This window comes from Schistocerca cancellata, chromosome 2 (assembly GCF_023864275.1).
Source record: "Schistocerca cancellata isolate TAMUIC-IGC-003103 chromosome 2, iqSchCanc2.1, whole genome shotgun sequence".
Lineage (NCBI taxonomy): Eukaryota > Metazoa > Arthropoda > Insecta > Orthoptera > Acrididae > Schistocerca > Schistocerca cancellata.
The window spans coordinates 172,130,191-172,155,923 of NC_064627.1; the positions used below are offsets into that span (position 1 = coordinate 172,130,191).

Here is a 25,733-nt window from a genome sequence, read left to right on the forward strand (position 1 = left end):
ACTTTTTTTGGAGTGATTATTACATCCACAAGAAAACCTAAATCGGGCAACGTAGAAGAAACTTTTCACCCATTCGCCAAGTGTACTAGTTAGGTGGGTCGACAACATATTCCTCTCATGCGACGCACATGCTGTCACCAGTGTCGTATACAAAATATCAGACGTGTTTTCCTGTGGAGGAATCGGTTGACCTATGACCTTGCAATCAAATGTTTTCGGTTCCCATTGGAGGGGCACGTCCTTTCGCCAACTAATCACACAGTTTTGCGGTGCGGTCGCAAAACACAGACACTAAACTTATTACAGTGAACAGAGACGTCAATGAACGAGCGGACAGATCATAAATTTGCCAAAATAAAGAAAGCAAAATTTTCAATAAAGGGAAGATTTGAACCAAGGACCTCTCGTTCCGCAGCTGTTCACGCTAACCACGGGACCACGGCGCTCCTCGCCTCACATTGCCCTTAATATTGCCTATGTTACGCATGGACGACCCAGTTTGTATATTTTGCTTATTTTTTCATAGTTCCACACAACTTCTTCCTGTTTTCTCGATTGATCTGTGTTCAGTTTTTCAAGGCCTATCCATTGTGCCAACTTATAACTAAATCTGAGGGGGGTGCGATGGGGATGTTCCCTTGTAAGGAATACTACAAGCAAAATAAACCTTAAATACATACACACACTTTTTGCTTGCTGCAAAATTTCTTTCTTTTCTGTTCTTTCGAGATCGAGAATAATGTCATGTCATGTTTTGTTTCAGATTGAATTAATTCTTTCCTTTCATCGATTTTGTATTGAAACAGTTGAGGAGTCGCTTTCTGAGAGGAGAGCACTCTTCAACAACTCTTAGGAAGGAGCTCTGGAAAGACAGGGAACATCCCTCCCCCAAACAGCAGCAGAGGCACATCGAGAGACAAATGAATTTTTCCCTTATATAAAAATTCTTTACAAGATTCTCGCTACATTACCAGTATCTGCTTGTAGTGTGGAGCATAGCTTCTCTTCACTTAAACTGGTAAAGTCGTACCTTCATACGACAATGGCGAATGACTGGTTGAATGGTTTGGCTGTCATGTATATTCACCGAGATATATGTGGCAGCCTACAACCTGTCGAAGTCATAGAAGAATTTGCCAAACGTTATCCGAGGAGATTTGCTATGTGTTAAATGAGTAAAATAAAATTATGTGTGCTTTTTAGTATAATAATCTGTGTCTTGAGAAAGCCTATGCACAGTTGAGTCAAGCCCCTTCCATAACAAAATCCTGGATGTGTCACTACCAGCTGCTGACCGGAGTTTCACGAATTGAAGTGAAGTGACGGACAGTGTGAAAACACCTTAACGAGGCGGTGACGTGACGCATCGGTCAGTGTGAATTGACCTTCGACCCTTGTAGCAGGCAAATGAAATGACCTTGCATTCATTTCTTAAAAGTTTTAAGCCAAGGTCATTCCAGATATCAAATTCAAACTATGAAGATGGCTATGAGACGCATATGCTTAATAAACGGCGCTTCTGAACGTGATGTGCCTGTACTAGCGAAGTTAGTGGCATTTAAAATCTTCAGAGCGTTTAAGTACAAACTTCTTCCCCACCATAATCTCGTAACTGTCGACGTCTATGTATGTAAGCGGCTAAAATTCTGTCCTGTGCATCTGAATTCTCACTCAATGAATATTTCTATTCTACGCAGATCAACGGAGACACAAAAAACAGCTATATGGCAGAATCACTTGCGCAAGCTGGCGATAGTTCACAAGGCAAAGATAAAGCACGCTGCTGTATGTAAGTGCGCATGTTATCTATGCGTCAACAAGTGGGTGGTGGGTGTTGGCTGTTAGTTTGTACGTGAATACAATGTTGTCAAACATTACGCATTGTTTTTGGCTTATGTTTATCGTATTGGTGTTGTTGGTACCAGCAGGTTAGACATAAAGAGATAATTCGATATGTGAATTTTCGTTAGGATTATTAACACTTTGTTGATAATCACTTCACAGATCAATCACCCCTCTCATTACATTGATCGTTTTTTTTTTTAATGAATGGCTCAATTTTAAATACATACATACATTTCAGGCGAAGCTATACGATGTTACCAATGTTCATCAGCCGAGGATCCGAAAGGAGAAGATAACTGTGGAGCATACAAAAAATTTGACAAGAGTCGTCATATCCCAGTTGATTGCGGCAGCGATGAATCTCATGTTCTTGGAACATTTTGTGTCAAGAAAACTCAACAGGGTCCCAAAGGCTTCATATGTAAGTACACTGCACGTTGATATTGTCTGTTAAAATTTGCACCACATTATTAAGCACACAGTTTTAATCTGCCAGGAAGTTTCAGATTTTGCTAGATATAGTGTCTTTTTTAAAAGTGGGAGCAGTGTTTCTGTTGTATGCAGCTCCATTTTAGTCTGTGTACTCACATTTGGGAGTGGGGATTGACTCCTCATCTAACCATCCTGAGTTAGTTTTTCCATTGTTTCTATACATTGATTCATGTAAACACTAGAATGGATTCCTCTTGAAAAGAACACAGGTAATTCCCTTCTGTATCCTCATTGTACTCGTGCTTCTTGTTGATGGACATTCTAGTTTGCTGACACAGCTTTCATGTCAACTTTCTTGGTGAACGTACAATGCGCGGATATCCTCCAGTCAGGCCGCACTTGACACTGAAGGTCAGCGAGAACGTTCCAATTCCTTCAATCTCCCAGTGTTCCTTAGTGATCATACATGAAATCGTTAATCTGTTAGGCACCCTTGTTTCAGTAAAAGATACCCTAAAGTCTTTCAGGCATTTTGAGAAAGATTGTAATTTGAAGTAACTTTCAAGAATGAACACATGTTCAGCCTAAAACATATGATTGTTTGCACACAGCTAACTCAGCACTGACATCAAAAGGGCGGGAACCTGTTTGGCTGTCATGTGTGCTGTCTCTCTCACGAGGTCATCCATTGCCAACACAGACATTCCCACCAGTAAAAAGCTCAGTTTTAGATCCCATTCTACAGTATTGTTTTTAAATTTAGAATTGCATAACTTTAGGTTCACCCTGTATATAGTGAAACCAATAACTACCTTCTTTAATTATTGTGTTATGTACATATTTTTTAGAGCTTCCATTCGGCAGCAGTGTGCCTCTGGGAGGCAGCCAGTGGAAGGATAGTATGTGGCAGTCAGTGAAAAGCAGTTAACTAGATACCTTTTGTGCAGCTAATATTTATGAATTTGTAACTCTCCCCATCTGTTTCAGGATGATTATAGTTCATCCAGTCTATTGTGACATGGGCAGTTTATATAATACTAATGAACTGCATTTCTCTGAATTTCTTATTTACTTTTGGATCTGAATAGAAACCAATAGACCAATCCAACTACAGATATAATCCTGTTCTTGCCCAAACATTCATGTGCAGACTCAATACATTCCTCAGCATTCTTGTCTACTGCTGGAAATTCACCATGCAGTATGCTGTATATAGACTAATCAGTTATATTTCTTTGGATTTCACTGCAGTCTATTTCTGGTATCAACCAGCTGTGTGCAGAGTATTATGGGAGCCTTACAATTTTTTTTAGTAATGCTTTAGACTGTCACTTATTTGTGAATGCTTTTACATCTATCCCCTTATTTACTTTCCTTTTTACTTTTTCATGCCCAGAGATCAAAATTTTTCAGCCCAAAATTGGTCTTTGACCAGTTCTTCCTTGCTTTCCTGTCATAATTCATTGTTGATACACTATGTGATCAAAAGTATCCAGACAACTGGCTGAAAATGACTTAATAGTTCGTGGTGCCCTCCATCAGTAATGCTGGAATTCAGTATGGTGATGGCCCACCCTTAGCCTTGATGACAGCTTCCACTCTCCCAGGCATACATTCAATCAGGTGCTGGAAGATTTCTTGGGGAATGGCAGACTGTTCTTCACAAAGTGCTGCACTGAGGAGAGGTATCGATATTGGTCAGTGAGGCGTGGCATGAAGTCGGCGTTCCAAAACATCCCAAAGGTATTTTGCAGGATTCAGGTCAGGACTCTGTGCAGGCCAGTCCATTACAGGGATGTTATTGCCATGTAACCATTCCGCCACAGGCCGTGCATTACGAACAGGTACTCGATCATGTTGAAAGGTGCAATCGCCATCCCCAAATTGCTCTTCAACAGTGAGAAGCAAGAAGGTGCTTAAAACATCAATGTAGGCCTATGTTGTGATAGTGCCATTCAAAACGGCAAGGGGTGCAAGGCCCCTCATGAAAAACACGACTATACCATTACACCACTGCCTCCAAATTTTACTGTTGGCACTACACCCACTGGCAGATGACGTTCACCGGCCATTCGTCATACCCATACCCTTCCATCGGATCGCCACATTGTGTACCGTGATCCGTCACTCCACACAATGTTTTTCCACTGTTCAGTCTTCCAATGTTTATTCTCCTTATACCAAGCAGGGTGTCATTTGGCATTTACCGGCATGATATGTGGCTTATGAGCAGCCGCTCGATCGTGAAATCAAAGTTTTCTCATCTCCCGCATAACTGTCGTAACACTTGCAGTGGATCCTGATGCATTTTCGAATTCCTGTGATAATCTGAATAGATGTCTTCCTATTACACATTACGACCCTCTTCAACTGTCGGCAGTCTCTGTCAGTCAACAGATGATGTCAGCCTGTATGCTTTTGTGCCATATGTGACCCTTCATGTTTCCACTTCACTATCACATTGGAAACAGTGGATCAAGGGATGTTTAGGAGTGTGGAAATCTCGCATACAGACATAAGACACAAGTGACACCCAATCACCTGACCACGTTGGAAGTCCGTGAGTTCCACGGAGCACCCCATTGTGCACTCTCACGTTGCCTAATGACTAATAATGTTGCTGTTATGGAGTACCTGGCAGTAGGTGGTAGCACAATGCACCTAATATGAAAAACATATGTTTTTGGGGGTGTCCGGATACTTTTGATAATGTAGTGTACATTAGTAGAACAGTTACAGCAAGTCAGGAGACATTCCATATCCTGATATTCACCACGATCACATCTGTCAGCATATTAATCTATAGTGCCCAATATAACACCCAGATTGATCTGGTTTACCTTCACAGGTGTTGTTCACATTCTTCCTTCTCAAATTCTTGCCACTGTGTATCTCCTATAGTGTAGGTTTGTCATTTGAAGTCCCCACTAGTTCTTTGCCCAAGAGTCTCATGCAAGATTTAAGTCTTCCACCACAGGAATCTCCAAATAAGGAACACTGGCATTCATTGAAGGTATGCATAAGCTTCTCAGTGTGTTCGTGACCTGCTATTCAGGAGTTGGGCCGTAAATCCAGTCACTTTTTTATAATTGTTGGGCAGCATATCGGTAGTATTCTGATGTAGTGTATAGAGTGTATTCTGTGTTTTGTTCTACCTTCCCAAAACTCATTTCTTGAGCTTTGATCACCAGATCGTACACATACAGAAATTACTTGTGTAATTTAGTGTTGTTTGGTCATTGGTATAAAAGTTGAATAGGCTCGGTCCTGGACATTATCCTGGGCAGCACAATTTTATGCCATTGCCAGTTGCTAAACAGCATAGAATATTCTGTGCAGTGAGGCAATGATTTTTACATGTTGGTAATCTTTAACTGTGTCACAGAGTGACCTGTAATTCACTGTGTGATATATACTGTCAGCTCAAAAAGTTTCAAGGTTGTATTAATAAAAAATAGAGAAAAGTTAAGATAGCGATTTTAATGTTTCAGGTGTTCTGCATATTCTTTCTCCACTTGAGTACAATGCACAGGAAGTTCACACAACCATTTGAAACTGTGAGAAACGTCCTTTTAGATAGTGTCAACTTGTGTGTCACTTATATTTCTACATTATTTGCGTATTTTACATGTTTTTATCCTCCACCATGGATTCTTGTTCCTTCCACCTGTGCCAATACATAAAAGTTTCCTTATCCCTGGCCAGAGACCAGTCCCACGTACTGTCCCTGCATTGTTGCTTGGCTCATCGTATCCCACCAAATGGCCTTATCATCAGCAAGCCCTCCTTCCACAATGACCTCCACTCCTTCTCATGGTTCCTTCAGTGGAAACACTTATTCACCACCAACCCTACCAATCAGACGCAACGTAAGACCAATGTTGAACCCTGCCTGCCTCAGTTCACTCTTCCTTACAACTGTGATCCACCCCCACTGTCCCCAAATCACTTCTGTTAACTTTCCAGAATTTCTTAACCTTGAACCATGCCTTACCATCATTCTCCAAACCCATCAACATGCGAGCTAACCTTACATCTGCAGAAAGAAGGACAATTCACCACTAAAATCTGATCCTGACCTTATCCTACCTGCTGACAGAGGACCCATCACTGCTGTTTTGAGCCACAGGTATTACTTGACAGGAGGACTCCTCTAGCAGTCAGATTTGTCCACCCACAAACTCTGCCATAGTGACCCCATTCCAGAAATCCAGCAGGATTTCTTGTCTCTCATCAAATCCTTAGGTCCATCCCAGAACCTCTCCCCAAAGACTGTCTGTCTTCTCATCCCTACCACTCCCTGCACTCATATGTTCTACATGCTTCTTAAAGTACATAAACCCATCCACCCAGGATGTCCCATTTTAGGGGGGGTTACTGTGTGCCCACTGGAGAATCTCTGCTCTAGTAAACCGACACCTTCAGCCTATCACTTGCAACCTACCCTCCTATATGAAAGATATCAACCATCTTCTCCACCAACTCTCCACAGTTACTATTCCTTTATCAAATGGTGCCCTGCTCATCGCTATTGATGCCACCTCCGTTTGTATTAACATCCCTAATGCCCATGGCTTAACCACTATTGAACATTACCTTTTCCAATGCCTTGTGGATTCCAAGCCTACCACCTGCTTCCTGGTCAGCATGACATTACAACCTCACCCACAATTATTTCTCCTTTGAAGGCATCACCTAGAAACAAATCCAGGTACCGGCAATGGTCACCCGCATGGCACCATCCTATGCCAACCTATTCATGGGCCATGTAGAGGAATCCTTCCTAACCATCCAGAACACCAAACCCCTTACCTAGTTAAGATTCATACATCTTATAATCTGGATTGAGGGTGAGGACACCCTATCCATATTCCTCCAGAACCTCAATACTTTCTCCCATTTTTGCTTCACCTGGTGTTCTTCAACCACAAGCCACCTTCCTCGATCTCCACCTCAAAGATGGCTACATCAGTACCACTGTCCATATCAAATCTACCAACCACCACCAATACCTCCACTTCTACAGCTGCCACCCATTCCATACCAAGAAATCCCTGCCAAACAGCCTAGCCACCCATGGCTATTTCGTCTTTAGTGATAAGCAATCCCTCTTGAAATATACCAAGGGTCTTACTGAGGCCTTCATATACCATAATTAACCTTCTAACATTGTACAGAAACAGATCTTACATGCCTTATCTCACAAGTCACCCACCACCTTCCGAAGTCCCACTGTTGGGCCACAGAGGAGCATTCCTCTCATGATTTAGTACCACCCAGGACTTGAGCAACTGAATCACTTTTTTTGCCAATGTTTCTACTACCTCTCGTCATGCCCTGAAATGAGGAATGCCCTACCCACTATCCTCCCCACCTCTTCCACAGTGGTATTCCACCGTTCACTGAACCTACACAATATCCTCTCCTATCCCTACACAACCTTTACTCCCAACCCTTTGCCTCATGGCCCATATCCCTGTAATAGGTCTAGATGCAATAACTGTGCCATACATCCTCCCACCAACACCTTCTCCAGTCCAGTCACAAGCATCACCTGTCCTGTCAAAGGCAGGGCTACCTGTGAAAACAGTCATGTGATCTGCAAGTTAAGCTGCAACCACTGTGCTTCATTCTACATGGGCTTGACAACTAACAAGCTGTCTGTCCGCATGAATGGCCACCGACGAACAGTGGAGAAGAAACAGCTGGGCAATCCAGTTGCTGGGTGCACCACCCAACACAGCGTTCTTAATTTTAATGACTGCTTTGCAGCTTGTGCCAACTAGGTCCTTCCTACCAACACCAGCTCTTCTGAAGTGTATTAGTGGGAACTCTCCCTGGAATATGTCCTATGTTCCCGTAATTGGCCTGGTCTCGACGTTCATTAGTCATTGTTCTTCACCTATCCCCTGTCCGCCTCATTAGCTGAATGGTCAGTGCGTTGGGCCACGCATGGGGGCCCAGGTTCGATTCCCGGCGGGGGTGGGAGATTTTCTTCCCTCAGGGACTGGGAGTTGTAATGAACTCATCATCATTTCATCCCCATTGTCGGCACCAAGTCGCCCAGTGTGGCGTCACACTCAATAAGACTTGCACTTGGTGGCTGAACTTACCACCTGGGAACTCCTGGCCACTGATGCCATGCGATCATTTCCATTTTTAACTATCCCCTTCCGTGTTCCAACTCCACAGCCTTCTGTTCCACAAGCACACCCACAATCTTCTTACATCCCTCCTTTTCCGCTGCTCCCGTCATCTATCTTCGAACTGCACCTAGCTGCCGTACTTTCCCTCCACCATGCTCCCACAAACAGCACTTGACCATCCCCCTCCCCACCCCTGCCTCTTCGTTACCCCTATCACCCAGATTGCCTCTCCCATCACGCGCAGTTGCTCATAGTCTGGCCCCAGTTGCCGGAGGTAGTCGTGTGTGTGAACTGCATTTGCATGAATGTGTGTGGTTTATTTCGGAAGAATGCATTCTGCCAAAAACTTACATGTTTAGCAGACTTTTTGTTGTGTCTGTTTGGCATCTCCTCTACATGCTGAGTAGCAATCTATCCCTTCCATAATATGGTCATTATTGCATCCTGGAGTTTCTGTTGTTTCACATTGGCTTGAATGTCGTTTGTCTTCAGAGTTAACCCTTCATGTAAAAATCTGCACTTTGTTGTTTTATGTTAGGTTCATACTGATAACACCAAATCGTGCCACCCATGATAATTTTTTCCAGAAAAGAATTGTCTGTTTTGCATGTCAATCAAGCCACAGATGCATCGTTTTTTTTGTTCAGGAGTCAACATGTGCAGGAAAACTTCCCACTCACTTTTCCTATTAAACATTCTGGAGAATGTCTTGAACATTTCATTTAGAGATGTTGCTCCATTCCAATTTGCAACAACCTTGACACATTCCAGCCATACCTCCACTACTTAATGCTGCCTGCTCACAGTTGACTGATAGAGTCCACTTCTGTCGTTTACAGTTGTTACTTCAAGCTGCCACCATTGTTACTGCATTGACATCACTTAAGTGCCAGAAATAAAATCAGTCTTGGAATTTTTTGGCTGGACGGTGTAGAGCTTAGGTCAACCAAGGCTAGTCCTGTTATCTGTTTTCTTCAGTAAGGGCCAAGATTTGGCTGCTGCAACATTTTCCTGGTCTGCAGACTTTTGAAGGGTGAGTTTTGGTACAATGATGGCTAATGAGTAGTTCAGTATGAGTCATTGATGCAGTTTGTATAGAAGCTGTAAGAGCAATACTGGATGATAGTACTTCTGGGGATGTGGGTCTTTCCCAGGCTTTAATATTGCCGCTATCTTTGCTTTTCTCCACGTCTTTGGGGGCCATTCCATGTTGAATCATCCAGAAATTTTAGGAAATGACAGCCATCATCATGCAAATCTTCGAAATTTTGGGTAGTGGAAGGTTACCTAGCTATGTTCACGTTTGCAAAATGTAAATGTTGCAGGTCAATTACTTTTCACTTATGATAAAAAGAAGTTGTGTAGATTCAGGAATTCAGTCTTTCATAGACAAGCTCCTTTATAATTTAAAAAATGCAATAGTCCCACAGTTTTTGCGGTGGAAGCTGGAAAATTTTTTTGTTTTGTTTTAGTTAAAGAAGAAGGTTTACATTTTTATAGTTGTGCTTCTTATAATGAATATCCGTCATCTGCAGCTCAGAAAATATTTTAAATAATTTCTTTTAAACAAAATCCATGCATGGGCATCATGATTTTTTGAAGGTATTGCCCCCTCATAGATACCTTTGAAAAATTTACAATATTATTATAAATACTCCATTATGTCACACTAAAAGAATAATTTTGTAGAAATAATGGGAAGTGTGAAAAACAATGTTATTGTAAAATAAATATTGGAGTTCCTAATTCATGACTACCATGTCACCACTAAAAAATTTGGCTATACTGGATTTCCTTAGGAACAGATCATATCTGAGAACACTGTTTTATTGCCACTACATGTATTGCATCATCCAGTTCCTTTGTTTTGAGTTATGTGTTCACTGAGCATGCAGTTCTGAGCTCTTGTACTGAGTTGTACCCAGAGTCCGTTATTGGTTAAAAATTCAATTGTTGCAGTTTTTAACTATTCATTCCAAAACAAAAGTTAAGTCCCTTAATGTTACAAGAATAATGTGAACTACTTTTGTTATGAAACAATGGGATAGAATGATTTTTCATTATTTAATTACTTTTTAGGTTACGCCAATAATCTTTTGAATTACTTACGACAAATATTGGTTTTATGACTGAAGCAATATGGAAAGTACAAGTAGGCAGTGTTTTCTTGGACAGTATCTGCAAGATATATGTGATAATGGCCTGACTTGTGTGAATGAACTGACCAGTGAAGAACAAGAACTTTTATTATGGCAAAGCAAGAGTCATTCATACTGTGATTTAAGTGTTTCATGTGTGTGTGTGTGTGTTAAACACAAAGACAGGTACCTCCGCAGATTCTCTCTACATAAGAAAATTTGCTGTGATCCCTTCAAGCACCATAAACCATCTGTTTCATCTGGATTGCATGAAATTAGTTTTGAAAAAGGCAAAGACCTTCAAAATGAGAGGCTTTAGCATCACCCTTGGGGAGAAAATGTGCTCAACCTGTATCAAACTTATTAATGAAAAACAAGCAAGTGACGACTCATCACCAGACTATATAAATGACAGTAATGTGAAGGTGCAGACACCTGAAAAATCTGTGCTTAATACTAGCTTGACTAGCTTAGGAGTATCTCCTGCAAAGCTGCATTCAGTTGCTCGGCATGGTCGGTATGCAGCAGCCAAATGAAAATTGGAATCAGCAGCTCTGCAACTAAAATTTCACATACATATCAAGTTGAGCTGGCTGCTGATGCAAGCACTATCCCTGACAGTGATTTAGCAGAACTGGAAGCAAAGGCAAAACATCTTGATGAACTCATGGATAAAATCAAACAGGAAATTGAATATGCAAATAATTGTGAAAAAATTCAGTTACGCACTCCTGTGCCGCCAACTTGTTCTCGACAGAAAGTCAGTTCCAAATTTCCGGTTTCTGGATATCTGGTATGTTACGCGAGAGCTCTTTTAATGGAGAAGGGTATTTTATCGATATCAGTGTATACTTGCAGGTTCATCAGGAACACATACCGTATGTGTGTGCATTTACCACCAGAATGTTAAATTGATTCTAAATTCCATTTCTATTCAAGAAACATACCAAGATCTAATTAAATTAATAACATGTGATATAAATAACTGAGGTTGTATGCTTCGTCTGTATGAAAAATGCCCTATCAGTTCATTGCTTCAACCCACTTAGAAAATGAAATAGAAGACTATGATCCTGATGAGATGGTTCAGTATAGTCAATGGGTAGCAACTGATAGAATGACTTTAAGTGTTCAAATCACTTCTCTATCAGAATTGCATGACACACTAATTAAGAAAATTGAAAAACTTACTCCACACTCTTTTATTTCTCAATCAAAATCTGATTATCTGAAAATGAAGAGGGAAGCACAAAATGAAGTTGGAAACACTTGCTGAAGGAGTAGTGTTAATTTTAATGGAGTTCAGTAAAAATCTCAATTTTGTTGTTCAGGATGAAGTACAGGAGTACCATTGAAACAATGGCAGCTGAACTCTTTACACTGTCAATATATATTACAAAAAGGATAAACTGTTGCATGCGAAAAGCATTTGTATTGTTTCTGATGATGTAGTTCATGATGTTGCCTCGGTGTACCAGACTGAAGACTGTACTGAATTTTTGTATATGTGAATTTCCAGAAATTCATCTTGCATTTGTTTAATATTTCACTGGTGGTTGTTCTACACAATATAAAAAAATTGTAAGAATTTCAGAAATATCTGCTACCATGAACACGACTTCAACATAAAGTACAGCTGGTCCATTATTGCTACCAGCCATGACAAATCTCCCTGTGATGGCATTGGTGGCACTGTTACAAGACTTGTAACAAAAACAAGTTTGCAAAGAGTTAATAAAGATCAAATACTTGCAGCTTCACAGGTACTTGAATTCTGTCATGAGAACCTGCAAGGCATTTCAGTTCTCTTTGTTTCAAAAGATGAAATTGTGCAAGTCAGATATTATCTCTCTCAGCGCTTCACAAGTGCAAAAACAATTTGTGGAACACGATCCATTCATCACATTGTACCAATATCACCAACTAAGATTGGAGAAAAAAGAGTCTGAGCTGTGATACGGGTTTTAGTATTGTGCATGTTTCTCAGATGCACTTCTGCCACTAATGCCGGAATGCACTGTGCAGCCCAACTGCTATGTTGCATATGGATGTGATTCTTCTTGATATTTGGGAATTGTTGAGAAGGTGAATTGTGAAGGAGGAGATGTTACAGTAAGGTTAATGCATTCTCATGGACCATCCCCATCTTTTATTGGCCTGATAATGATGTTTGTGTTGTTTCTTTCTCTCATATTCCATGTGAAGTTGATATCACCACAGCAACAGACCATACTTAATCTCTGAGCAAAGAGTCCTTAAAGTTGGTGGAAGAAAAGTGGTTCTCATAAAATAATAATAATAATAATAATAATAATAATAAAATTCTAAGCATCAAAGTGTCTAGTCACATGTGTAGTTCCGAATAAACTTGAATGTAGATTGGTACCAGCATTTTGTGCAGTGTTGACAACATTGGCTTTTGACAAAATGGTTATGGCAGAAGAAAGAAAGTGTTCATATGTCATGTAATGTACAATTTCCCTATATTTTATAATGTGTAATTTTGTTTCATATATTGCAATTTTTGTTCAATTTGAATATTTTTGTGTGTACGTATGTTGTTAAAACCTCTTGGGTAGTAATATAATTTTTTTCCCCAGTGTCATTCATTTCTCAAAACTGATTTTTTGTGTGATGAAACTTTATTATTTGTAGAGCACTTTCTAATTTTTTCAGTGTTTTCCAGAGAGGGCGGGGGGGGGGGGGGGCAATTGTCCAAAAATTTATTCTAATTTAACAATAAAATTATCTAAAATTTACAAAAATTTAGTTGGACAATTCTAACATGTTTTCAGAAACTACATGTCCGAAAGGATATTCAGGGAAAAAACAGTCAGCCTACTATTTTTTACAATGAAATGAACACCCTTAGCTGCTTACAGGCATTGACATACGTCAACGGGGACAGATGAAAATTTGTGCCCTGACCGGGACTCGAACCCAGGATCTCCTGCTTACATGGCAGACGCTCTATCCATCTGAGCCACCGAGGGCACAGAGGATAGCGCGACTGCAGGGATTTATCTCCGGCACGCCTCTGGCGTAACCCACATTCTCAATGTATTGTCCCACACTACATTCATAGTGCCCCCCCCTCATTATACTCATTACTCGCGGCGCGTTGCCGATTCCCATAAGAGTTCGGGCACTGTTCGTGCATTCGCACAGAAGAAGAAGATGGTCAAGTGGCCGGTGAGCCTTAACTATATGTATATATTAAGATGGTATCTGTTCTTTCGGACATGTCCGAAAGAACAGATATTATCAGTGACAATGCAGCTCAGATGGATAGAGCGTCTGCCATGTAAGCAGGAGATCCCGGGTTCGAGTCCCGGTCGGGGCACACATTTTCATCTTTCCCCGTTGACGTATGTCAATGCCTGTAAGCAGCTAAGGGTGTTCATTTCATTGTAAATTAATTCTAACGAGCAGCATGGCCACCGATGGTATCTGTTCTTTCAGCCATGTCCGAAAGAACAGATACCATCTTAGTATATTATTTTTTGTGTTCTTTCGGACATGTCCGAAAGAACAGATACCATCTTAGTATATTATTTTTTGTTTAAAAACTGCAGCCAATTTCCAAATTTTTACAATTTGTTTTGAAGTAATGCATTGCATCGAACTTTCAGCAATTGCTACCAACAAAATGTATATAAAGCAATAAATATTGGCAAAAGTTCATGATACTAGATACCAAAGCAGTACACAAGATCTAAGTTCACAACTGGATAATGGGTGTCATCGCCTGGATGACATGACATGGAATGACCCTGGAATCTTGCATATTTTGAGGTATTGGTTGACAAAGCCCAGACTCCATTGTTCGCTTCAGGACCAAAGTGTTTTATGTTTCACACAGATGTCATTCTCCCTGATTGCTTTTCTGTTTTCATTGAGGTTAGCCCTATGTTGAGTTCTTTTAAGGCAATTGCTACATTTTAGTTATTTGATGCTGAAAGTGGGCTCCTGCTGATTTTGGACTTCAGTCTCTCTTGTTGGATTTTCCAGTGAGTTGGTGTTACTTTGGATAACTTTTGACTACTTTAGGCTTACAGCTCTTCATCTAGTCTTTTCTGAATCATTATTTCCAATAATGCTATTCCACTAAAACCTTAATATTGTGAGGTATTGGTAGCATTTATTGGTGTTTCACATGAATGTTTTGTAGAGTCTTCTGCAGGGCTTGAGTGAATAAAGAGTAACATAATAAAAAATAACTGAAACTTCCTGGCAGCTTAAAACTGTGTGCCCGACCGAGACTCGAACTCGGGACCTATGCCTTTCGTGGGCAAGTGCTCTACCATCTGAGCTACCGAAGCACGACTCACGCCCGGTACTCACAGCTTTACTTCTGCCAGTATCTCGTCTCCTACCTTCCAAACTTTACAGAAGCTCTCCTGCGAACCTTGCAGAACTAGCACTCCTGAACGAAAGGATACTGCCCAGACATGGCTTAGCCACAGCCAGGGGGATGTTTCCAGAATGAGATTATCACTCTGCAGCGGAGTGTACGCTGATATGAAACTTGCTGTCAGATTAAAACTGTGTGCCCGACCGAGACTCGAACTCGGGACCTTTGCATTTCGCGGGCAAGTGCTCTACCATCTGAGCTACCGAAGCACGACTCACGCCCTTTACTCACAGCTTTACTTCTGCCAGTGTCTCGTCTTACCTTCCAAACTTTACAGAAGCTCTGTTGCGAACCTTGCAGAACTAGCACTCTTAAAAAAAAAACGATACTGCGAAGACATGGCTTAGCCAGAGCCAGGGGGATGTTTCCAGAATGAGATTATCACTCTGCAGCGGAGTGTACGCTGATATGAAACTTCCTGGCAGATTAAAACTGTGTGCCCGACCGAGACTCGAACTCGGGACCTTTGCCTTTCGCGGGCAAGTGCTCTACCATCTGAGCTACCGAAGCACGACTCACGCCCGGTACTCACAGCTTTACTTCTGCCAGTATCACGTCTCCTACCTTCCAAACTTTACAGAAGCTCTCTGCGAACCTTGCAGAACTAGCACTCCTGAAAGAAAGGATACTGCGGAGACATGGCTTAGCCACAGCCTGGGGGATGTTTCCAGAATGAGATTATTGAGATTATCACTCTGCAGCGGAGTGTGCGCTGATATGAAACTTCTTGGCAGATTAATACTGTGTGCCCGAGGAGTGCTAGTTCTGCAAGGTTCGCAGAAGAGCTTCTGTAAAGTTTGGAAGGTAGGAGACGAGATACTGGTAGAAGTAAAGCTGTGAGTCCTGGGCGTGAGTCGTGCTTCGGTAGCTCAGTTGGTAGAGCACTTGCCCGTGAAACGCAAAGGTCCCGAGTTCGAGTCTCGGTCGGGCACACAGTTTTAAACTGCCGGTAGCTCAGATGGTAGAGCACTTGCCCGTGAAAGGCAAAGGTCCCGAGTTCGAGTCTCGGTCGGGCACACAGTTTTAAACTGCCAGGAAGTTTCATATCGGCGCACACTCCGCTGCAGAGTGATAATTTCATTCTGGAAACATTCCCCAGGCTGTGGCTAAGCCATGTCTCTGCAGTATCCTTTCTTTCAGGAGTGCTAGTTCTGCAAGGTTCGCATGAGAGCTTCTGTAAAGTTTGGAAGGTAGGAGAAGAGATACTGGCATTAGTAAAGCTGTGAGTACCGGGCGTGAGTCGTGCTTCGGTAGCTCAGATGGTAGAAAACTTGTCCGCGAAAGGCAAAGGTCCCGAGTTCGAGTCTCGGTCGGGCACACAGTTTTAAACTACCAGGAAGTTTCATATCAGCGCACACTCCGCTGCAGAGTGAAAATCTCATTCTGGAAACATCCCCCAGGCTGTGGCTAAGCCATGTCTCTGCAGTATCGTTTCTTTCAGGAGTGCTAGTTCTGCAAGGTTCGCAGGAAAGCTTCTGTAAAGTTTGGAAGGTAGGAGACAATATACTGGCAGAAGTAAAGCTGTGAGTACCGGGCATGAGTCGTGCTTCAGTAGCTCAGATGGTAGAGCACTTGCCCGCGAAAGGCAAAGTTCCCAAGTTCGAGTCTTGGTCGGGCACACAGTTTTAAAGTGCCAGGAAGTTTCATATCAGCGCACACACCGCTGCAGAGTGATAATCTCATTCTGGAAACATTCCCCAGGCTGTGGCTAAGCCATGTATCCACAGTATCCTTTCTTTCAGGAGTGCTAGTTCTGCTAGGTTCGCAGGAGAGCTTCTGTAAAGTTTGGAAGGTAGGAGACGAGATACTGGCATTAGTAAAGCTGTGAGTACAGGGCGTGAGTCGTGCTTTGATAGCTCAGATGGTAGAGCACTTGCCCGCAAAAGGCAAAGGTTTCTTAACTTTTACGGTTTTGACAGGCTCAGATTAAGTGATCTGAACCATCTCATCATTCATGGATGTAGCCTGTGTCGAGTTCGAGTCTCGGTTGGGCACACAGTTTTAATCTGCCAGGAAGTTTCATATCAGCACACACTCCGGTGCAGAGTGAAAGTCTCATTCTGCAAAAATAACTGCGTACACATTCCATACAGAGTCAGTTCCATTTGTCAATGCCTCTGCTGTGTAATGCGGGCAGTACTGTTTAGGGAGACCTTACTGTTATAACACGATGAATTGCCTTCTCAGATAACCATTTAATAATTCTTTGAAAAACATAGTTTACTGACTCTTCTAGTGTTTTCTCTCTAATGGAATTTATTATAACACTAGTATTGTGTACAAAAAATACAAATTTTGCTTGTTGAATGTTAAGTGGTAGGTCATTTACATGTATAAGTAGTAGGAGGTGGACCCAGAATTGAACGTTGTGGGATTCCCTGTGCGATTTTACTCCAGTCACTAAAATTTTCTACAATTCCTACATTGTCTGAATTATTCAGTTTGTCAAGTATGATTCAAACCAGCTGTGTGTAAAGCCATCAGTTCCATAGAACTTCTAGTTTTTGAAGAAAGTATTCTGATCTACACAATCGAAGGCTTGGAGAGATCACAAGAAATACCAGCTGGTAATATACACTCCTGGAAATGGAAAAAAGAACACATTGACACCGGTGTGTCAGACCCACCATACTTGCTTCGGACACTGCGAGAGGGCTGTACAAGCAATGATCACACGCACGGCACAGCGGACACACCAGGAACCGCGGTGTTGGCCGTCGAATGGCGCTAGCTGCGCAGCATTTGTGCACTGCTGCCGTCAGTGTCAGCCAGTTTGCCGTGGCATACGGAGCTCCATCGCAGTCTTTAACACTGGTAGCATGCCGCGACAGCGTGGACGTGAACCATATGTGCAGTTGACAGACTTTGAGCGAGGGCGTATAGTGGGCATGCGGGAGGCCGGGTGGACGTACCGCCGAATTGCTCAACACGTGGGGCATGAGGTCTCCACAGTACATCGATGTTGTCGCCAGTGGTCGGCGGAAGGTGCACGTGCCCGTCGACCTGGGACCGGACCGCAGCGACGCATGGATGCATGCCAAGACCGTAGGATCCTACGCAGTGCCGTAGGGGACCGCACCGCCACTTCCCAGCAAATTAGGGACACTGTTGCTCCTGGGGTATCGGCGAGGACCATTCGCAACCGTCTCCATGAAGCTGGGCTACGGTCCCGCACACCGTTAGGCCGTCTTCCGCTCACGCTCCAACATCGTGCAGCCTGCCTCCAGTGGTGTTGCGACAGGCATGAATGGAGGGACGAATGGAGACATGTCGTCTTCAGCGATGAGAGTCGCTTCTGCCTTGGTGCCAATGATGGTCGTATGCGTGTTTGGCGTCATGCAGGTGAGCGTCACAGTCAGGACTGCATACGACCGAGGCACACAGGGCCAACACCCGGCATCATGGTGTGGGGAGCGATCTCCTACACTGGCCGTACACCACTGGTGATCGTCGAGGGGACACTGAATAGTGCACGGTACATCCAAAGCGTCATCGAACCCATCGTTCTACCATTCCTAGACCGGCAAGGGAACTTGCTGTTCCAACAGGACAATGCACGTCCGCATGTATCCCGTGCCACCCAACGTGCTCTAGAAGGTGTAAGTCAACTACCCTGGCCAGCAAGATCTCCGGATCTGTCCCCCATTGAGCATGTTTGGGACTGGATGAAGCATCGTCTCACGCGGTCTGCACGTCCAGCACGAATGCTGGTCCAACTGAGGCGCCAGGTGGAAATGGCATGGCAAGCCGTTCCACAGGACTACATCCAGCATCTCTACGATCGTCTCCATGGGAGAATAGCAGCCTCCATTGCTGCGAAAGGTGGATATACACTGTACTAGTGCCGACATTGTGCATGCTCTGTTGCCTGTGTCTATGTGCCTGTGGTTCTGTCAGTGTGATCATGTGATGTATCTGACCCCAGGAATGTGTCAATAAAGTTTCCCCTTCCTGGGACAATGAATTCACGGTGTTCTTATTTCAATTTCCAGGAGTGTATTATTATTTGAGATGTGTTCTGTTAGATGAGTGAATGTATAAATAGCATTCTCAGTCGAGCAAGCTTTCTGGAAAGCAACCTGTGATGTGCCAAGTAAATGGACTCCACTTACGTGTTAGACCACTCTTGAATACATTATTTTTTCAAATATTTTGGAAAAAGATGTCAGTAAGGAAATTGACATAATTGTTTACTTATTACTTATTAAGTTGGAACAACTTTTCAGAATTCTATTTGAAATTTCATCAGCCCCACAATAACTTTCATTTTTTAGAATTTTTACAATTGTATTAATTTCAGTGAATGATATTGTATTAATTTAAGTGCTTAGTTTTGTGGAATGACATTTTTAATATTTTGTCTTGCTTCTTCAACTCTCCTATTTGACAATGTGCCATTGACACAAATTGACTGTGGAATACATTTTGACATTAGCATCTCTTTCTACGTATACCTCATCCCATATCAACCCTCTTAGCTTACTCTTAAAACATTGTATTCTGTTCATATTAATAAGCCTCACTGCTTTGTATGAACCGGCCTCCCAAGTTGAAAGGTCCCATATTGTTTATTTCCATTAATTGTACATGATTATAAGGTAGCCCGTTAGCAGTTGGGTACACGCTAATTGTTTCAGCCTGAGCATTGTCTATATAAATGTGGTCTATCCGTGATCTGCTTTTTTGCCGCACATAAGTGATTACTGAAATTAGATTGAAACACCCAAATAGTGATTCTGTTCATTTTTCGTATCCGTATCTTTTAAGAAATCCACATTGAAGTCCCCACAAGTTACTAACTGTTTATTGTTGCCTGACATGTAGCTCAATAATGCATCTAGCTTCCTCATAGATATCTTAAGTTTCCTTGCGATCTGTAGACAGTTACAATTATCATAGAAGTATTCTGCAGTAACAACTCATAAGCACATGCTTCTATATTTTTCACTTTGTGTCCAGCTTTTACATACTTTGCAACTCCTTTCTCAAAGTTAACTCAACACGAAAATGATGCTAATCTATAATCCTTCGTAACTTATTCCACCATTGGCCACAATCTACAATTGTTTGCAGTTTGTGCCTTTAATTGCTGGTTCTTCAAACTTTCTAATCAGGCATTCACAGGATAGTTTCTGTCTACCTTCAGACGTTTGCCACTTCAGTTTTGTATGTGCAGCTCTGAATTATGAAGTGAGTAGACCTAATCAACTATCAAAAATATGGGCAAATATGTTATTGACACTTCTGTATTTTCCAGTCAGGTTCAGGTTTATGTTAGGTACAACTGCTAAGTATTTATTAAGAAATTTAAAAGTACATAACATGTTTCAGAACTTTAGTCATTTGCTGCTGCTTCTGTATAACAGAATCTTGCCATTGTTCCAAAACTCTTAGTATTTAGAACACAACATAGTCTGCAATTCAAGTCTCTCACATGTCTTTTTGTATTTATTTACATTCTGTTTTTATCTTTGTGTGTGTTTTGTATTGTTAATGACCACTATTTCCGTCATGAGTGAACCACATGTAAAACACATAGTATATGAAACTTTCATGTGCATTTTCAGGGGATGGGCGATGGCGTCAGGTTATCCGTCAGTGTGCGTCTGTGGCAACTTATGGAGTGACTGGAGTATGCAACTGGGGTGTCTATGACAATGGTGTGTACTGGGAAGAATGTTACTGCTCTGAGGATGGGTGCAATTTGGCACCATCATCAAAAATATCAAAGCCATTGCTTATGATCTTATCCACTGTTGCTTTGTTGACTTACATGTGGCTTCAGTGAAGCCTTTCCGTGTACCTCACATTTAAATATGTGGACAGGATCTCGTTATTGAGAGTTGAATCTCAGAATCAGCAAGTAGCCTGTTACACATTTGCCAGTATTTTATCAGCATATTTGTTCCAGTCAGCTGTATTGGTAATATGGAAAGTGGCATCCTAGAAAGCTTATATGCACAGTTGATGTAGTAGAACCATTGCAAATTGTTGTAAAGTTTGTAAATATATTTTTTGTTTAAGTTTTATGGGTGACACAGCACTAACAAGCTGTATTTTGTATTTATATTTTAGGGCAGCTGAAGACAGAATTATGTTTGTAGATGATATGGAGTTACTCATTCCCTTAGGCAGGGGACCAGATGGTTTAGTCAATAAACAATTCAATATGTATTTAGGTTCTAGAAACTAATGTATTACCTGAAGATTTTAATGTTCATACATTTGTATTCAATTGCTCCATCTTAAATTTTGTGCTGTGTAGTCATTTCACCCCTGTGTTATGAAAATATTTAATGGTGGTCATATAATTTTTAACTGTTCATTGACAAATGAGATAAGTTTCTCTTGTGAAATACCTGAAAATGACTATTAGTTGTTTTGGTTAGCCACTGCCTATCCGTCCACTTCCTAGTATATATTAGTTAATTTGTAGTTGGGCCTGCTGATGATTGTCCAGCTATAATCATGGTATACCTCACTGACTACTCATTTCCCCATAAATGACTAGTAGTTGTATGATTCAGACTTTACAGACATATTTTTTCACATTCCAGAGACTGATGATTATACTTGTCTTTTCAGCCCATGATGTCACTGTTATTTGCAGTTGCCACTGCCAGAGGCATGTCATAAGTTAGCAGACTTTTTTATATTGAGTGTGAATACCATGTTGTTTATGTGTCAAACACATTGTTATTTCCTTAAGGCAGCTGTTTTGTTTGTGTCATGTGTCGTACAAAATTCAAGGGGCTATAATGGACTACCCGTGTAACCTATCCAAGTGAATGATGTGCCTGGTATAACACTGGGACGTTCTCAAAATATTTTTTCCATGTGCTACTAATATTACATTTTTCCGTCCGTTCATGAAGGTAAATGTACAGGAAAGTGGTTCAATATGAAACTAATATTACATTTTTCCGTCCGTTCATTAAGGTACATCTGTCGACATTGTGAAAAAAAAGTATTTTTTCCATGTGCTAGTACAGTCGGTAGTGCTGAACAGTTAAAACTGAATGTCTTTCTGTCTTGTACATTTACTTTCTTGTCCTGTGAAAGAGAATTATTCTATCTATGAGACATTATTGCTTTACATTTATTGCTGAGTATTCATATAACTTTCAGTCTCTCTTATGAAGCACAACTTGCCAGTGTACTGCCTTCATCACCAGGCACCCACCACTTGGTTGCACTGTAGTAAACTAAAAATCATATCTGAAAAAAAAAAATTAAAAATGTGGTTTATGTAGAGAAAACATAAATATTTTTTGGTACTGAAATCGTAGATCTAACTCTAATACAGCAAGTGATAAAATTACGTGGTACATGAAAATATACTGTAATGCCCATGAATAAATTGAATACCAAAATTGGGATGCCATTTCAGTCAAAAGATGATTTGACAATACTGTTACTGAATATGCTGTGACATGTAGCATTGATCTTTCTGCTCAAACTCCATACTTAAATCCATTAGTTTCCCAGATGTAAGATTATTAGTTATATTCATTGACAGTTTCTCACTCCAAAAACGCACTCTGGCAAAATGCACATTATTAAAATGAGTATAGAGGACATCAGATGAAAAAAAGCCTTACTCAGCTACTTTGCTTTGTGAAGGATTATTTGATTCCAGTCACTTTGTAATATTGTGACCTTGTGTACAACAGACTCAAAAGAGGTGGATGCATGTCAAGCTTGTTAAGTAACAACTGGCCTGGTTTTTACCTCAGTCACTGTGCAGCTGCACAAATTAATAAAAAATTGAAAATATGTATTATATTTGGCATTGCAAAACATGCTTGTACTGTTGTTTTTATGTTGTAGGTGTATTTGCATGTGAATCATATGTTTCAGTATTTTGGAATTCTCTGACAAGATATAAAATTACATTTAATTTAAACTTATTTTAAGATTATGTCAAAATATTCTTTCACTACTTATATTCTGCATAACTCATCTCATTAATTTTATTATAATTTAACATAATTTCAATTTTTCTAGATTCATTTCCTTAAAGTGTTTTTACAAATTTACATTAGACAATCACTAGTTTGTGGCATGTTGATGAGAACTGCTTTCCTGCTCAAGCAATCTGATGCCCTTATTTGCTAAGATACTTTAAATGATCTGTGTTTTATGTGTAAGAGTTGACATAAAATTAATGACTGTATAGGAAAGTGGTTACTATCTGAAACTAATATTACATTTTTCCGTCCGTTCATGAAGGTAGATCTGTACAGGAAAGTGGTTCTATATGAAACTAATATTACACTTTTCCGTCCGTTCATTAAGGTACATCTGTCGACATTGTGAAAAAAAAGTATTTTTTCCATGTGCTAGTACAGTCAGTAGTGCTGAACAGTTAAAACTGAATGTCTTTCTGTCTTGTACATTTACTTTCTTGTCCTGTGAAAGAGAATTATTCTATCTATGAGACATTATTGCTTTACATTTATTGCTGAGTATTCATATAGCTTTCAGTCTCTCTTATGAAGCACAACTTGCCAGTGTACTGCCTTCATCACCAGGCACCCACTTCACTTGGTTGCACTGTAGTAAACTAAAAATCATATCTGAAAAAAAATTAAAAATGTTGTTTTTGTAAAGAAAACATAAATATTTTTTGGTGCTGTACTGAAATTGTAGATCTAACTCTAATACAGCAAGTGATAAAATTACGTGGTACATGAAAATATACTGTAATGCCCATGAATAAATTGAATACCAAAATTGGGATGCCATTTCAGTCAAAAGATGATTTGACAATACTGTTACTGAATATGCTGTGACATGTAGCATTGATCTTTCTGCTCAAACTCCATACTTAAATCCATTAGTTTCCCAGATGTAAGATTATTAGTTATATTCATTGACAGTTTCTCACTCCAAAAACGCACTCTGGCAAAATGCACATTATTAAAATGAGTATAGAGGACATCAGATGAAAAAAAGCCTTACTCAGCTACTTTGCTTTGTGAAGGATTATTTGATTCCAGTTACTCTGTAACATTGTGACCTTGTGTACGACAGACTCAAAAGAGGTGGATGCATGTCAAGCTTGTTAAGTAACAACTGGCCTGGTTTTTACCTCAGTCACTGTGCAGCTGCACAAATTAATAAAAAATTGAAAATATGTATTATATTTGGCATTGCAAAACATGCAAAACTTTAACATAATTTCAATTTTTCTAGATTCATTTCCTTAAAGTGTTTTTACAAATTTACGTTAGACAATCACTAGTTTGTGGCATGTTGATCAGAACTGCTTTCCTGCTCAAACAATCTGATGCCCTTATTTGCTAAGATACTTTAAACGATCTGTGTTTTATGTGTAAGAGTTGACATAAAATTAATGACTGTGTAGCAAAGTGGTTACTATGTGAAACTAATATTACATTTTTCCATCCGTTCATGAAGGTAGATCTGTACAGGAAAGTGGTTCTATATGAAACTAATATTACATTTTTCCGTCCGTTCATTAAGGTACATCTGTCGACATTGTGAAAAAAAAGTATTTGTTCCATGTGCTAGTACATTAAGGTACATCTGTCGACATTGTGAAAAAAAAGTATTTTCTTTATAAAAGAATGAATACTTCTTACAGTTTGTACCAATATTAGCAGTTAAGTGTTTTAGACATATTTTTATATATTTTTTATATGAGAAAATAAATATTTTCCAAACACATACTTTGTTTTGTGATAACAAAACCTGAGCGAGCCCTAAAATATCCCTTTCTGCCATTCTTGTTGTATTGCTTTCATTTTGCATATTGTAATATCAAGTTATCTTAGAAGAAAGATTAAGGAAAGGCAAACCTACGTTTCTAGCATTTGTAGACTTAGAGAAAGCTTTTGACAATGTTGACTGGAATACTCTCTTTCAAATTCTGAAGACGGCGGGGGTAAATTACAGGAAGCGAAAGGCTATTTACAATTTGTACAGAAACCAGAACTTCAGTTATAAGAGTCGAGGGACATGAAAGGGAAGCAGCGGTTGGGAAGGGAGTGAGACAGGGTTGTAGCCTCTCCCCGATGTTATTCAATCTGTATATTGAACAAGCAGTTAAGGAAACAAAAGAAAACTTCGGAGTAGGTATTAAAATCCATGGAGAAGAAATAAAAACTTTGAGGTTCGCCGATGACGTTGTAATTCTTTCACAGACAGCAAAGGACTTGGAAGAGCAGTTGAACGGAATGGACAGTGTCTCGAAAGGAGGATATAAGATGAACATCAACAAAAGCAAAACGAGGATAATGGAATGTAGTCGAAAGAAGACGGGTGATGCTGAGGGAATTAGATTAGGAAATGAGACACTTAACGTTGTAAAGGAGTTTATTTGGGGAGCAAAATAACTGATGATGGTCGAAGTAGAGAGGATATAAAAGGTAGACTGGCAATGGCAAGGAAAGCGTTTCTGAAGAAGAGAAATTTGTTAACATTGAGTATAGATTTAAGTGTGAGGAAGTCGTTTCTGAAAGTATTTGTATGGAGGGTAGCCATGTATGGAAGTGAAACATGGACGATAAATAGTTTGGACAAGAAGAGAATAGAAGCTTTCAAAATGTGGTGCTACAGAAGAATCCTGAAGATTAGATGGGTAGATCACATAAATAATGAGGAGGTATTGAATAGAATTGGGGAGAAGAGGTGTTTGTTGCACAATTTGGCAAGAAGAAGGGATCGATTGGTAGGACATGTTCTGAGGCATCAAGGGATCACAAATTTAGCATTGGAGGGCAGCGTGGAGGG

The 25,733-nt window shown here is 40.5% G+C and overlaps 1 protein-coding gene, 1 long non-coding RNA gene and 1 other non-coding gene across 4 annotated transcripts; 1 reads left to right on the forward strand and 2 right to left on the reverse strand.

Moving 5' to 3' along the window:
- Window positions 1-1,795: 1,795 nt before the first annotated feature.
- On the forward strand, window positions 1,796-24,658 carry LOC126161495 (uncharacterized). Of its 2 annotated transcripts, none has more exons than XM_049917393.1 (4): window positions 1,796-1,928; window positions 2,084-2,266; window positions 20,543-21,850; window positions 24,399-24,658. In XM_049917393.1, exons 1-3 carry the CDS (start codon window positions 1,862-1,864, stop codon window positions 20,761-20,763), a joined length of 471 nt encoding a protein of 156 aa, XP_049773350.1. In that variant the 5' UTR covers window positions 1,796-1,861; the 3' UTR covers window positions 20,764-21,850; window positions 24,399-24,658. The 2 variants fall into 2 exon arrangements, with proteins under 2 accessions (XP_049773350.1, XP_049773349.1); XM_049917392.1 differs by lacking the exon at window positions 24,399-24,658 and adding an exon at window positions 23,208-23,565.
- On the reverse strand, window positions 13,481-13,555 carry Trnat-ugu (transfer RNA threonine (anticodon UGU)). The gene has a single exon. It is a non-coding gene; the product is annotated as a tRNA-Thr (tRNA).
- LOC126161496 (uncharacterized) lies at window positions 21,906-24,113 on the reverse strand. Its single transcript, XR_007534925.1, has 2 exons — window positions 23,998-24,113; window positions 21,906-22,634 (listed from the first exon to the last, which is right to left on the reverse strand). It is a non-coding gene; the product is annotated as an uncharacterized LOC126161496 (long non-coding RNA).
- Window positions 24,659-25,733: the final 1,075 nt, after the last annotated feature.

What these genes read in the sequence shown, in the direction of transcription:
- LOC126161495 (XM_049917393.1), top strand. Translation starts at nt 1,862, where the DNA reads ATGTTGTCAAACATTACGCATTGTTTTTGGCTTATGTTTATCGTATTG. An exon ending in GGTGTTGTTGGTACCAGCAG is followed by an intron (nt 1,929 to 2,083) that starts GTTAGACATAAA and finishes CATACATTTCAG; the next exon opens with GCGAAGCTATACGATGTTAC. An exon ending in GGGTCCCAAAGGCTTCATAT is followed by an intron (nt 2,267 to 20,542) that starts GTAAGTACACTG and finishes GTGCATTTTCAG; the next exon opens with GGGATGGGCGATGGCGTCAG.